The 16,698-nt window shown below is 30.4% G+C and overlaps 1 protein-coding gene across 1 annotated transcript; it reads left to right on the plus strand.

Moving 5' to 3' along the window:
- The first annotated feature begins 9,176 nt into the window (after positions 1 to 9,176).
- On the plus strand, positions 9,177 to 15,097 carry LOC120068384 (EG45-like domain containing protein). The gene is made up of 3 exons (XM_039020138.1): positions 9,177 to 9,323; positions 12,832 to 13,111; positions 14,909 to 15,097. The coding sequence occupies exons 1-3, from the start codon at positions 9,224 to 9,226 to the stop codon at positions 14,913 to 14,915; spliced, it is 387 nt and encodes a 128-aa protein (XP_038876066.1). The 5' UTR covers positions 9,177 to 9,223; the 3' UTR covers positions 14,916 to 15,097.
- The last annotated feature ends 1,601 nt before the right edge of the window (positions 15,098 to 16,698 follow it).

Here is a 16,698-nt window from a genome sequence, read left to right on the forward strand (position 1 = left end):
TTAAGGAATAAGATGTAGTCTGGGGGGTAAAACGGTTTTTATGACCCAGCCGAGATTACGAACAACCTGTGAAGGATTAACTTACTAATCATGGTTATATCATATGGACACAAATATATCTATAGTGAGGGGAGTGCAACTATGGGACTATAGTGGAATGACCCGTGAGTTAACGAATGTTAATTAGCTCTATCTAAAGAGTTTAGCCAGCTAATCTTGGATCGTTGGAGCCCATGATCTATAGGTTCATTAGGTTCCCCTACTAGCTCATATGGAATAAACATAGAACAGTATGATAGAATAATTCCAATTGTTTGAATTAGGTGACGAGCGAGAAACCGACAAGTATATGTGATATAGTGGTCGGTTTTTTAGTTTAGAGATACAATTTAAATGTGATTTATATATCAAGAATATGAATACGTTCATATTCGGAAGCTCGAAAATAATGGAAATTGTCAAAGATGTAAAAAGTCAAATAGTTGACTTTTGACTTTGAAAAGTCAAACTTTAACCGACCTTATATTCAAATGTGATTTGAATTTTGATAAAATGAATGCGAATTCATGCTTGGGATGTCAAAATTAGTCAACATGGAAAAAATCATAAAAAGTCAAAATGTTGACTTTTCGGTCAAAGTTTGACTTTGGCCAAATGACTATTTTGCCCTTTGACTAAAGTTAATAGAAAAATCCAAACTTTTGTTGGATAATTCCACTAACAAAATAGTGGGCTAGGTGTTGGCTTATAGTGGAGATATTAAGCCCACTTAGATAATGGATTCTAGGTGTTGGGTTTTTATGAAGTTGTTTCATGCAATTTTGCATGGTCTTTTCTATAAATATGGGCTTTTGAATTTGGATTAAAAACTTTTTGATATTTTGCAAAAATTAGTTTTTAAAAATTGGGCTGAAAAAAAAATCCAAAACCCAACCCAAAATTCATTCTTCTATTTCCATCTCTTTCATTCTCTCTCGGGTTCTTCATCCATCGGGTCCCACAACCCGGTTCTGAGTCCAGAGGATAGTAGGTCAGCTCTAGTGGTTGTCCGGTTCGTGTTCGAGCGGAGATAGGAGAGTTTTGGGAGCTTCAAAGGTAATGTTTCTAAAAAATCCTAATTAATTTATTTATGGTTGTATGTTTAATTTATGCAATTAGAGTAAAATTGTTCCTCATTTCCGCTGCACATGCCTATTTTTCTATCAGGTCCTTTGATTTGTATGGATGAGAGTGGCCAAATCGTTGACTCGAAAACCTACCATTTTGGGGATTCGTCTAATTGGGGAGCTAGGAACACAGCTACACAAAAAGAAATTCACTCATTTCTTGACGTCAAGGTAAGTAGATAAATTGCTCCCTTAATGGCTGATTCTTGGGCTTGAACAATGTGCCGTCACACTCTCTCCTGACATGAGAGAGGTTTGATCATAGTTGGACTATGACTTATTGTGCATTAGATGGATCAGTGGTACTTAAGAAGTTAGATGTAACTATAGGGACAAAACGGTAATTTTGGCTTAGTTGTACTTATGAGTAATTTGTGAAGGGTCATTACACTGTTGATTGGTTATATCCATTGGACATAAAAATATATATGTAGTGTGAAGAGTTCAGTGTCGATCTTTAGTGAAGTATTCGACAGTTAATGGATGTTGAATAATTTAATTAAAGAAGTTTAATTAATTATTCAATTACCATTGAAGCTTCAAGCCACATGTCCATGAGAATCAATTTTGGATTAATTTGAATTGTTCAAATTAATTGAGGGAATTAATTATATGTGATATAATTTAATTTAATGGAATTAATTATATGTGATATAATTTAATTTAATTATATATGATATAATTACTATAATGTATTTGATACATTATAATATAAAGTTTATTTGATAGGAAATAAATATTTGAATATGATTCAAATATTAATTATGTGAGTTGGATTCATATAATTAAATTTAGTATAAATGAGATTTATATTAAATACGATGCATTAATGAGAGAATGAAAACTGTAGGTTATATTGATACAATATTAAACTATAGGTTATATGTTATATTTGAACATTATGTTTACTTCTCTCTCAATTTTAATTTATTATTGATTTGTAAAAATTAAGACTGAAGTTGAATTTTTTTTTTTAATATATCTCTAATTGGGAAGTGTACTTGAAACTTATTACATTTGAATTATTAATGAGACACATAATTGATGGATCAAAGTTTTTTTTTCAAAGGTAGTATATAGATAAAAAAAAAAAAAAAAAAAAAAAAAAAAAAAAAAGAGGAACCTCACAGCTTGAGGGCAAGACACAAATAGACCAAGACCAAAAGAAACAAAATAAACCAAACAAGCAACAAAACATAAAAGATGAGCAAACCAACTCAAGAGAAAATGTCCCAAGATGAAGAATATCCATGAGTCCTCACCAGAGAAGTGTCAGACCACTTAAAACAATAAATAAAGATCTCATAACGCACAATCAAACTAATTACTTGGGTTGGACGCATAATGACACCATGGATCACAAATTACGCTCACGCTAAATATGGTAAATTACAATACACCAAACAACTCTCCAAACCTTATGTCTCAACTGGTTACCAAAGCTAAAACAACAAATCCAAGTAAACTTAGTCTCCCAATACAAAATCCTAGAGCACACCAACCCCACAAAAGTATATTACCCCAAATACACTTACTAAATGGATAGTAAAAAAATAAATGTTTCGTTGACTTAAGACCACTTTGACACAAAACACAAACGCTAGGGGTATCAAAACACCAAAGACAAACATAATCACGAGTCTGCAACGATTCCGAATAAGAAGCCAAGAAATTAATGAGTGCTTGGGAATATTCCCACCAAACTGAATAAGACTGGCTAAAGGTACCACAGGATGTCTAGGGCATAAAAAATCATAGACACTAACAATCGAAAACACACTAGAATAACAAGGGAGACAAAAACAGTATCCTCCCGATTAACCACAACTTAATCAAATGAACCTGTGGAGACAGGTCCACCAACTCTCTAGAGTAGGCCAGACCCAAGTCTCATCAAGACTCAAGAAATCACACACCTTTACATGAAGGGAACTATTAGCATACAAGATAACCACAATACTAAATTATTGAAGAATGAGACCTCTTCTAACAAAGGGTCATACCCGACAGAACAATGACAATTGTTACCAATAGAATTTCAAACCCTGGATTTCAAGCTATCATGACTCGAAGGATAGATTTCAAGCACCAAGAAGAAGATTTAGAATCCCCAATAACCCCAATACTCCGCCCCTTTAAACAATATGCCTTCCCCTAAGCAACCACAAGGACTCAGAATGGTTAAGAATAAGCCATAATAACTTCATCACAACAGCCATATTCCAAGAAGGAATATGGTGGATTCTAAGACCACCCTCACTACAAGAACACAAATATCCCCCTAGGCAACCTTAGCTCTGTTGGAGTTGATGCCCTAAATCTCGTAAGGTCCTATAGTTTGTAATTGTAATGTACAAACATCTTATTTATTTAATAAAATATATGATGTTTTATTTCAATTTTGTTGCATTAACCACAAACTAATAAACTAAGATCCAAGGTATCTTGTAGCTTAAACATGTATGTAGAGACATACGGGTGGATCATGTTTAAGTGATATCTTAAATGGTCTATAGTAGATGGATAAGGCTAAATACCTTAACCTGGTAACAGACCTGTGTGGCCCGCCTTTGATTTGTATGGGTGAGAGTGACCAGATTGTTGACTCAACAAGCCTACCATTTTGGGGACTCGTCTGATTGGGGAGCTGGGAACACAACTACATAAGAAGAAATTCACTTCTTCCCCAACATCGGGAAGGAATTTGGTCATAGTTGGTCTATGACTTATTGTTCATTAGAGGGATCAGTGGTACTTAAGGAATTAGATTTAACTATAGGAGCAAAATGGTAATTTTTGTCCAGTTGTACTTACGAGCAATTTATGAAGGATCACCATACTGTTCTGGTTATATCCAATAGACACAGAAATATATTTGTAGTGCGAAGTGCAGCTGTTAGTCTTTAGTGGAGTGCCCGACAATTAACGGATGGTGAATAATTTAATTAAAGAGTTTAATTAATTATTCACGTATTGTTGGAACTTCAAGCTATAGGTCCATGAGGTCCCCTCTCAACGGAAATTAACGAGATTCAGTTTTTTGATTAATTTGAATTGTTCAAATTAATTGAGAAAATGAATTATATGTGATATAATTAAGTTAATTTAATTATATATGATATAATTACTATAATGTATTTGATATATTATAATATAAAATTTATTTGAGAGGAAATTGATATTTGAATATGATTCAAATATTAATTATGTGAATTGGATTCATATAATTAAATTTAATATAAATGAGATTTATATAAAATATCGTGGTTGAGAGAATTAAACTATAGTTTATATCGTATTAGACAAATATCAAACTATAGGTTATATGTTATATTCTATATAACAATGATTTAATATATATTATATGATAAAGTAGTTGTTATATATATATATATATTATATATTATATATTAAATTTTTTATTAAATTAATTTTATTTATTATTATTATTATTTTAAAATAATAATAATAATAATAATAATTTTTAGGGAGGGAGTTGTAACTCCCTTCCCTATTTTTCTTTCTATTACATGGGAAGAAGGGGCCTGTAGTTTACTAGTTTTCATCTTCTTCCTTCATCATCCAGAAAAACTTACAGAAGGGTTCTTAAGCTTTTTCCTATGTGTTTTTCCAGGCTCTTGATCTCCTTCTCTAAAATTCTCTACTCTTCTTAAAAGAAAAAAAACCTTATCTTCCAAAATAATCAAAGTCTACAAACCCCTGGGTTCTCATCCAGAGAATACAAAGGTAGCCATCGTGGTTGTGTTCATCGATTCGAATGATTCAATTGAAGAATTATTCTTTAAAGGTAAAGGTTTTCTAACCTATTTTATTTTTCTTATATTTCATTTCGAGCATGCTATATTTTTCTAAATTAAATGCATATTTTCTGTTCTTCTCTGTAAAAACTTTTATTTTGTAGATTTTTGGGATTTTGGTCCGATCTCCACTTTCACTCAAGGACCTTTAATAGGGTTCCTTCAAGCTCTACTATCACTACTCACTTTACCTTTCTATATAAAAGAGCAATGCAACCAATCAAAGTCCTAAGTAACTTTAGAGGCAAAATAAACACACAGGCCTAATAAACTTGAGAGCTCTAGATGACAGACTGAATAAGCTATTAACTGACCAACATAAGACAATGACTTTTTTATTTAGGAAGTGACTTTTTCCAACAAAAGCAAACAATCAATAGACGAAAGACTTGTTGGATTAGTGTCCTAAATCTCTTTTATTCTCGTAGTTTGTAAACATTGTATAAACAAATTGTTATCAATAAAATAATTGTTATTTTATGAGCATACACTCAATCCAATAAACTAAGATTCTAGGTTATTTTATGTAATTTAAACAAGTATATAGAGACATATAAGTGGATCTTGTTTAAAAAATAATCTAAATGATCTGTAGTAGATGGATAAGGCTAGGTACCTTATCCTGTGACACTACGAATACGACATGCTTTGTAGATGTTACAAGTATTGTAAAGTGCTATAAATGATCTGATCATGATCATTCATGTTGAGACATGTGAGTGGGGGTATCCTATAAAAAGAGTTTGTATAAGATCGAACCACAAAATGGTTAATCTCATTATATTACACAGTTAATAATAAAGACTTACATTTCACCAAGATGACCATAAATGACATGACCTGAATCTTGAGTGGGTTATAAACTCCTACTCATAAAGGCGGTCATTTGATTAGTATGGGTAAGAATGGCTAGATTGTCAACTCAATATGCCTTCTATTTTGGGGATTCGTCTGATTGGGGAGTTGGGAACACAGTTACACAAGACAGAATTCACTATTCCTTAATGTCAGGGTAAGTAGATAAATTGCTCCTTTAAAGGTTGATTATGGGGCTTGAACAATGTAGCCACACCCTCTCTTGGCTCGATAAGGATTTGGTCATAGTTGAACTATGACTTATTGTTCATTAGAGAAATTAGTAGTACTTAAAGGAGTTAGATGTAACTACAAGGGCAAAGCAGACTTCACAAAAACTAAAGAGCCAAGATCCCCAGCACTAAAGATTATTAAATCATCAGCAAAAAAAGGTGAGTGGGGTGAATTTGATCACAACAATGATGAAACTGAAAAGCAGGGGCGAGAAAATTCAATAAACGAGACCAACACTTCCATGACAATTACAAAGAGGTACTATGAAAGAAGGTCCCCTTGCCAAAGGCTTCTCCACCCAGAAAAATATCCCTCAAACAAACCATTCGCAGAAATAGAATATATAGGAGACATAATACATGCTCGAATCCAACTACAAATTTACAATGAGTGCTAATGGCGAGCATAGTACCAAACAGGAAATCCCACTGAATCGAGTCATAAACCTTCTAAAGATCAACCTTCAGAACACACCAATCCTTACTAGCATTCTTATAAGTCTCCCACCAATTCCTGACGCAGCAAAATGTTATCCACAATACTATGAACTTTCATAAAGGCCAACTGGTTAGGGCTAATAAAGTAGGGGAACCACATAGAAAGCCATTTTGCAAGAATCTTCTAAATACAATTATAAAGTACATTGAAACAGGAAATAGATCTGAAATCTCCAAGGCCTCCTAGGTTAAGCCATTTGGGCACCAAAGTGATAGAGGTCGCATCACACTTGGAGGGATGGAGGAGGTAGTAAGTGTCAAAGAAATGCAGGAAAACATCACAAAAGTCCTAGCCTATGACACTCCAAGCAGATTTAAAGACAGCCATAGAGTAACTATCAAGCTCAGTTGCTTTCCCACTCCCCAAAGAAAATAACACCAATGAACCTCATCCGGAGTCACCTCATGACAAAGTGCCTCACTACAACCCTCAGACCAAGAGAATTTTACAATATTTGAAACCTCATCAGTGAAGTCTCTATACAAAGAAGGTTGAGAGGCTAACAAACTGGTAAAATAATTGATGATAGTGGTAGAAATAGCAGCATTAGAAGAAACCCTCTGACCCATGCTATCAAACACCAAAGAGATATCCTTCCTAACCACCTGGCCTTTAACCACCCGATGAAAGAAGGCTGGATTCTTATCCTCTAAAGATAACCACTGCACACACGACTTATGACGTAGAGAAGCCTCCTTCTGATGAGTTCAAGCCCAAAACAACTGAATTTGCCTCCTAGAATGAGAATCAACTCGACATGCATCACCTCCATTCTCTACTTGGCTTCACCCACTTGTTTGCTAATCACACTAATATGATACCCAAACTTTTCCCTTAAAACAGGCTTCATGGCTTGGAGATTCTTTTGCAAACTTACTAAGGGAGAGAAACACATACACCCCCCGTACAGGAAAAGTAGAATTCCCCATATCATTCACCAAAACATGATACAGCCGTCTAAGAATTAAATTAGGCCCTGTTAGGTCCTAATGTTAGGGATTTATATTTAACAAAATTGAGTTATCATTACACAACAGTCTACCTAAATTGAGGGGGGAGTGAGAAAAAAATGTCATAAGATCTAAAATGACGTTTTCACACAGGTAAAACAGACATCTAATCTTTTGGTGATAAATTATTTATGTATTTATATAACACAAATTTTGGGCTCAAAATATTATCATCTAAGCCCACTCTTCTTAAAAGTTTGAAGATTTAACCTCCTACCAGTTGATTGAGCATATACTTACATGGCCCAACATCTCTAGCAGAAGCATCATATTTGATTTAGGAGCTAAGACTTCATAATCAGATATTATACGTAAACGACTTTTACTTTATTATAATTATAAATATTTGGATTTTATTAATATTTTTTTGTAAACATTTGTGTTTTACTTCTACCTTGTATTTTTTTTATAGGTATTTTATCTTCTTGGTATATATGTTCGGATTGAATTAATTTATTAAATTGTCACTGTTTGCAAAAACCATGAAAACTTCGCTAGAAGGAGCAAAGGGGAACTCATTCAACTCAATAACAGTTTATATAATTAACTACAATAAATTCTACCTCATTTTAACAATTTTACTGATTTACATTGATAACTGATGATAAAAAAAAAAAAAACTCTGTAAATATAAGTTCTAAACTTATTTTACGCGCCACCGAGATAGCAAATAAAATTATTCGAAAAAGGTAATTATTTTAAATGATAAAAACGGTTGAAAATATTTTCAAATATAATAAAATATAATTGTCCATCAATGATAGACCGTGATAGACTTCTATGACTCATAGCTAGACAGTGACATTTTTTTTATATTTGAAAACAGCTAAAAAAAAACTCCCAGATGTATAGTTGAAGAAACATTACAAAAATTAATTAAAACACAATGCTATGATATTTAGGCTCGGTTACCAATAAGAGCATAGCTAATTGATATAAATATTTATTTTTATTTCAAATCTCACTACCTCACATAATGTTACTTAAAAAAAATCTTGTTTATGACATTCTGTTTTCTTTTTTTTAGAAATATTTGGTTGAAATTCAAATGTCAAGACAATCAAAACCATGATTAAAAAATTATGAGAAAACAAGTATAATTTTTTAAAATCTAAATGATATAATCAGGTAGAGCATTATAGTGTATCAAATCCAACCATGACTGAGTACGACTAAAAATCCCACCTAAATTAAGAATTAAGAAGATCATAAATATTACGTAAATGAATGATGAAATCTCCCATAGCATAAGACTTTTTTAACGTGAAATTAAAGGTAAAGTTACGAGATTGACGTGCATTATGAGAGAATTCGTTGAGTTGATTGTCTTAAACTTTATTGGTTGAAAATTTGGAGCTGACCAAAGACCTTGACGTGAGCTAATTTTAATGTTGAATTTTTCAACTAATGACATTTTACTTTTCTTGAATCCAATTATTGCACTAATTACGTGCTAATTTGAAAGACATTAATTTAAATTTCTCACTAACATAGCGTGTTAGAACTGCCAATATGTGTTGAAAATTTTGGTCTCAGCCTTAGATTATCCCTATAAATTGAGGAACTGATCATATTTGGTTTCTAAGGATTCATAAGCAAAAAGAGTTTTACACTATACTTTACAAGTGAAATATAAATCAAAATGATGAAGTTTATGGTAGTAGTGGTGAGTTTGGTGCTGACACTTTCTTATGTTCATGCAGAAACAGGCACTGCAACTTTTTATACGCCCCCTTATGTTCGTGAGTACATAAATTATTATTCTCTCTTTTTCTTGATCTATCCAAATAGTTTGATATATTCTTATCATATTTATTGGAATGTTTTGAATTATTATCTGATACTTCAAATGACCAAGAATAGGGTTTAAATGATCGAAGACGTAGTCCGACAAGTACTCTCTAATAATGAAATTGTTTTCTCCTTCTACCGATAAACGTAGCTAACACATTGTTAATAAACTACGTAAATCTTTGTGTCAATTCTCTACGGTTTACCCTTTCTATTTATCTTTGATTATCAATTTCATAACAATATTTTGTAATTAAGGATCTATTTTAATTATACACTCTAATTTCTAAAAGGCTTTCTGCATTTTAAAATCTTGAATTTTGAAATTCTTCCAATATTTTTTTTTCATAACCACTTTTCACCAATGTCTTAAAAGACAGTTTTCAAGTTTGTATCTAGTACGTTTGATATATATACTGTTTAAAAAAATTGATTGTTATATTAGAGAAAATTTTATTTTATTTTTAATTAAACACATGAAAGTTTTATTATTTGAAAGGGTTATGAACAAAATAGCGAAAGCAATTTGGAAAAAAAAAAAAAAAAAAAAAAAAAAAAAAAAAAAAAAAACCTTAATTGCACTAGTTTCATGGATTAAGCATGTTAATTCATAAAAAAAATTAGGTTTGAAGAACAACCTTTGTAGCTCAAAATTCTCCCTATTCACTTGATGATTTTGATCACGAACACATCGTGGACCACCGCAAGAATCTTTCTGGCTATTCTATGGCTTTTGAACGGATTGTGGGATCCAAATTTATGATGAATTTTGATAAATTTTGGAGTTTGGGTGTTTGAGAGAGGACACCATCATAAATCTCTCTCAAATTTCATCTTCTTTTCTTCTATTTATAGAAGAAACTAAGAATGATAGGATTAACAATATTATGTGTTAAAGTATGTGTTTAAGGAATGTTTAAGTTAAGAGGTTAGTTAAAACTCCAACCAAATCAACTAACCATAAAAGTAGATTTTTTAAATTCAATTTTTTAAATTAATTTTATTTAAAATAATTTAAATATTTAATTAAATAATATTTAATTTAAACATTTTAACCAAATAATAATTAATTCAACATGTTAATTAATTTTAAATATTTAATTAAACCTTTTAATTAAATAATAATTAATTAAACCTTTTAATTAAATAATAATTAATTAAACATTTTAATCAATTAAAAATTAATTAAACATTTTAATTCATTTAATATCAAATATTAATATTTTCACACTTAATCCCGACTTCTCTAAAAAAAAAATTAAATCGAATTTAAATATTTCGAATGCTCCTTTATTGTTTAATTCATAATTAAATGACTTTTGGTTTAAGTATATTATATATAACTCAACCTTAATTCCTTTAATTGAATTTGACTATTTCAAATTCGCTCATCACACTACTCTAAGGATTAACCCGATATGAGTTAGTAGGGAACTTAATGGACCTATAAATCGTGAGCTCCAACGGTCTGAGTTTAATTGGCTAAACTCTTTAACCTAGTTAATCAACAATCGTTAATTACCGGACACTCCACTAAAGGCCAGTAGCTGCGCTCTCCTTACTATAGATATATTTCTGCCCACTTGATATAACCCTAATCAATAAGTCGATCCTTCACAGGTAGTTCGTAATCACAACTGGGTCAAAATTATCGTTTTACCCCTATAATTACTTTTTGTTCCTTAAGTTCCGCTAATCCTCTAATAAACAACTGGTTTGTGATCTAACTACCAAAACTGAGTCCATCTAAGAGGGTGGGACCTCTTGCTCAAGACCCGGAGTCAACACTTAAGGGAACAACCTTTGGGAACAACCCTTCTACTATGAGTGAATTTCATCTCACACCTTATGTTCCCAACTATCTACCCAGTCTTACCACTAAAATGGGGGGTTTATTGATCGCCGAATTTAGACCACTCTCACCCATGCAGATCTAAAGATAATCCCGAATAGACAGGAGTTCATAGTTAATTCAGGATTTAGATTGAGTTTCCTAGGTCATCGTATTAAAATAGTCAGTCTTAACAGTAAACGTCGTTATAAAGTAAAAGAGACTATTTCGAGGTCCGGTCTTATGCAAACTCATTGCATAAGACATCCCCGCTTACACATCTCCATATGAACGATTTAAGATCACATCGTTTGTATTAAAATACAGAGTAGGTCATATCCAATAGTGTTTCCAAGATAAGATACCCAATCTTATCTCTATACTATAGACCATTTTTAGCTACTTACTTGAACTTGATATATTTTTATGTCTCTACACAAAGTTCAAGTATTCATGATATAGCCAAAGGTCTTTAGTTTATTGAATTTAAGATTAGAAATCACTTAAATCAATAACAATTTTATTAAATGTAGAAAATGTTTTATTGTTTACAAACCACGAGTTTTAAGACATAAAATCCAACATTATTATATCTAATAGATATCAAATATTATGAAAAAATTTTAAATATCAAGTTTAAATTTTATGTATAATAGAACATTTAAGTCTCATTTAGTAACTATTTTGTTGTTTTTTTTTTTGAAAATTAAGCTTATTTCATCTCATTTTCTTATAAGGATGTGCATCTTTTTTAAATACAATAGTTGAATTATTAGTCAAATCCTAAAAACAAAAACATATTTTTTAAATTATTTTTTTCAGTTTTTAAAATTTTTTGTATTGGCTTTTGAAAACATTTATAAACAAAAAACTAAATGGTGTGTATAGACTTAATTTTCAAAAATTATAAACAAAAAACTAAATGATTTACCAAATCGGACCTTGATTTTCTAAAGTTTTGAACGTCTCTATTGCATACAGATTATGAATGTCTTATTGAAAGTTTAATTATGAACTTATTATACACATTTTAAAGTTTAGGGATTATATCGATACAAATCTAAAATTTAAAGAACTTAAACATGTTATTGTTATTTAACCTTATTTGAATGGGTAATTGTTTTAAATAGAAAAACTATTGAAGATATTTATAAATATAACAAAATATCATAATCTAAGTGACATTTTGTTATATTTATAAATAAGTTGACTCATTTACTACATTTGAAAACAATCTCATTTGAATTGTGCCCCCAATATATATATATAGATTCGCCAATGTGTGGAAGGGCAAATAATGGAGAACAATCAAAACATATTCATTGGTTCATATAAGTGTGTGATAACATGATGCAGCATAAAAGATATTTAGATCAAGTCCATGGCCAAGTAAGGAAAATCCATCCTAAAGAGAGAATTTTGTCAAGAACACAAGTTCTATGTTAAAATGGATGATCAAAAAAGCTTCTTCTTACAACTCTAATTTGGCTATTTATGGCCTTATAAAAAAATAGATTAATTAACAAATTAATTCTAAAATACTAATTAATCTAAATTCACAACTAAACAAATATTAAACTTAAATGTAATTCTCCTCATCATAATATATTGGAAACGTATTATTGTAGCGTCTGCATGCTTTGGGTTCGACGATGAAGGGACAATGATAGCAGCAGCAAGCGATGGAATATATAATAATGGAGAGGTTTGTGGAAGAATGTATAGTGTGACATGCACTGGACCAACAAACTTGGGAGTTCCACAGCCATGCACAGGCAATTCTGTCACTGTCAAAGTGGTTGATCGCTGCCCATCTCCTGGTTGCCAGGCCACCATTGATCTCTCTCAGGAAGCTTTCGCCATTATTGCCGACCCTGATGCTGGAAAGATCAACATTGAATTTACTCAGTAACCCCTCTCATCCCAATCTCTAAACTCTAATTCGATGTTTTGGGTTGTCTCATAATTTTTCTATTTATTGTTTCTTGTTTTTTTTTTCCAAAAAACAAATTTAAATGATTTGTTTGTTTGGTAACCCCAATTTTCTATTTCTTGTTATTTTTCCTTTTTATTGAAAAAAAAAACCGAAAACGTACGTATTAGAATTTGAATGTTTTCAATTAAAATTGTAAACTCAACAGACAACAATTTAATATTTATATGTTGAACATCATCTTAGGGTTTTTTTTTTCTTTTTTATAATATCCTAAGTTTATTGGGATGTATCTACTCTCCATAATCATCCTAATTAGTAGAAAATATTACTATTAATACACCTTCAAGTTAGAGATTTGATTTCTCTTCCATATTAAAATTAACAAATAGAAAAAGTTTGTAGTATATGGTCAATTGGCCCTAAAATTAGACAGTTTATTTTATAGAAAAGATGCATTTTTAGTCTTTAGGTTTTGGGTTTAGTTTTCATTTGATCCCTAAGTTAAAAAAATGTACACATTTAAACCCAGTTTGGTAACTATTTGATTTTTTTGTTTTTGTTTTTTTTTTCGAAAATTTAGCTTATAGATACTATTTTTACTTCTAAATTTTTTTTTTTGTTATCTATTTTTTACCAATAGTTTAAAAACCAAGCCAAATTTCGGAAACTAAAAAAAATAGCTTTTGAAAATTTGTTTTTGTTTTTGGAATTTGGTTAAGAATTCAACCATTATACTTAAGAAATATTAAAATCATTGTAAGAAATGAGAGAAAATAGACATAATTTACAAAAACCAAAAACAAAAAATAAAATAGTTTTCAAACGGGGTCTTAGTCTTTAAGTACTTTTGAGTTTGGTTTCAATTTAATCTCTAAATTTTAAGATTTACACTTTTAACATTGATTTTTTCACTAAATATGAACTTTTCTTCTTTAATGTTAATGTCTATTAATTAATTTATACTAGTTAAAAAAATTATAATTAATTAAATTTCACCATTTTTCATCACTATTAAAATTAATTTAAAATTTTTACTTCATCATTACTTTAAATTAATTAATAAACATTGACACTAAAGTGAGTACTTAATGAAAATCTTGAAACATATAAATCAAATTGAAATAAAACTCAAATCATAAGAGTAAAATGTTATAACATTTTGAAACTATTATAGTATGTGAGTAATGATAGTCTGTATTCGGGGTGTAGACTATTTCAGTCTGGAGGGATTTGAAATAATAATACTATAGTTAATTAATTGTATATTATAATAGTTGAAAATACGTATTATTATAATTAGAACCCTAAACATAGAGTGAGCTATAATAGTTCACTCCACCCACTTGAAGTTGGGGGTCTTAACACCTTCATTGACTTAATTAAAACCAAACTCAAAATTGAAAGACTAAACTGTGTGTAACATTTGAAAGTAGAGATCAAATAGAAATCAAAACGTAAAGACCAAAAGGGTATTTCCCCTTATCTTGTCTATGAATAGCCCTCTTATTTGAAGGGTTAACTAATTAAGGTTCAATTTAATTAATATTATAACTCATTTTCCTTTTAAATATGTCAACATAAATATAACTTAACGTTTGAGACAACTTTTTTGTTTTTTTTTTTGAGGTGTCAAATCTCGGCTTCACATTTGTCGAAGTAGAAAGAGAAACAAAAATCATTCGAAACAAATGTTGAAACTTTGTAAATACAATTTGTTGTTGTGTAGATATGTTTTTAATTAATATCTTCTTTCCTTGACTATTTTGCAGGGTCTGAAGAATGTCTCCATATGCCATCTAAATTTCAAATAATAAGCAAGGAAAGAAATTGAACATCATCAATTTGATCTTGTACTTGCCAATAAATTTAAGAAAAATATGTTTCCTGTGTTGCTTAAAAAGATGAAATAAACAGGATCCCTTACAGCAGCCAATATATACACATTTTAATATATATATATATATATATTTGAAATCTTAAGTTGTTTTTTTGGTATATACTACGTAATGGTATGAATTATTCAATATAGAAAAATTACTACACTATGTAACGGTGTATTGCTTAAACACACATGCTCCGATATCCAAATCTGAAATTGAGAAAAATCGTGTAGTAATTTAATTAAATTTTTATATGAGAAAGAGAAAGTTAATTAGGTCGAAATTATAACGGTGTATTTATATGAATATTGATCTATAGTTACCGTATTCTTAGAGCTAACTAAAAAAGTAATACATTTTAAAGATTCATTTTGAAAAATAACAAATATAGATTTTAAAATTAGGAAAATAGGAAAATGACTTTCACAATTATAATTTATTATTATCAAAAGACGAAAATAACCCATGGACACCAAAAACTAATTAATCCGAAAATGCACAAAGACGAAAATACCCCATGGGACAGCATGGTGTTGCCCATTTGGGGTATGCTCAATATGAGCTTTGGGCTTTAAGCTCATGACTACTCTCCCCCATGGTCCAATCAAGCCATAATTTTCAATTGTTATGAATCAAACTGGTGGAGCTTAATTTAGGAGTACAATCTCTATGTTATAGTTGTCCTTATGTGTTTTTTCCATGTTTGATCCTAGAAGGATGATTTCTGAAGTACTTTCAAGCAAAGTTATGTATAAATCACATTACTCTGTCCTCGATCTCATTAGTCTAACTTTAAGCATGTCAAATTTTTAGCCATAATAAGGTCTACCTTCGATTTTCAGGCCAAGGTGATTAATCAAGCTTATTTGACTTTAACTAGCTTGTGAATGCATGTTCTCCACTTTCAAGAGTAGTCAAACACGCAAGTCATATTGTGCTCGACCTCTCAGTAAGTTAGTTTTAACATGTTTAGGGATATTTAGCGTTTGGACGATTGGAATAAAATTAGGTTCGTTGGATTCGACGATCTTGTTTCGTTATAGTCTTCATCGGATATGATATATTGCCTCTTTCCAGTCGCCAAACCTATTTAATAGCATTATTAAATAATATAAAATGATAAGTTGAAACTATGGTATAGTATATTAAAAAGGTTTATTAGTTCTACATGATATGAGAGTGGAAATCTTAACCATAATATATTAGTCGAGAATGTATGTTTTAATCAATTAAACTGTGCCCAATTGATAAGAAAAATATTAAATAGAAATATAATAGATGAAATTCAATATTGTGGAGAAAGTTGAAAAGATTAAAGAGTAACATTGACACAAATTGACATGGACACAAAAAGGTTATCCAAAATTTAGTGGAAATACGAAAGATTAAAGGATAATATTTGGCACATATTTAAACAATAAATTGACACACAGGTTTTTGTTTTTATTTAGGGTAAATGACTTAGCTTTAGACATAAAATTTTAAGTTTGGGTGTTCGAACGATATTAATCTTAAAAAAATATTAAATAGGACGTTGAATTTTCAATTTTGCATCTAATATGTTTAACTATACTATATATAGGGCATGAGAATTTTATATCACCTAAGTTTATCTTATTTTCTAAACAATTTATTGTGATCTTGGGTTGAAAACTAACTTAAAAATTAGACTGTCTGTG

The sequence above is a fragment of the Benincasa hispida genome, chromosome 1, assembly GCF_009727055.1.
Source record: "Benincasa hispida cultivar B227 chromosome 1, ASM972705v1, whole genome shotgun sequence".
Lineage (NCBI taxonomy): Eukaryota > Viridiplantae > Streptophyta > Magnoliopsida > Cucurbitales > Cucurbitaceae > Benincasa > Benincasa hispida.

Coding starts and splice junctions, on each gene's coding strand:
- LOC120068384 (XM_039020138.1), top strand. CDS start 9,224: ATGATGAAGTTTATGGTAGTAGTGGTGAGTTTGGTGCTGACACTTTCT. Junction 9,324..12,831: donor TTATACGCCCCCTTATGTTC/GTGAGTACATAA, acceptor GTATTATTGTAG/CGTCTGCATGCTTTGGGTTC.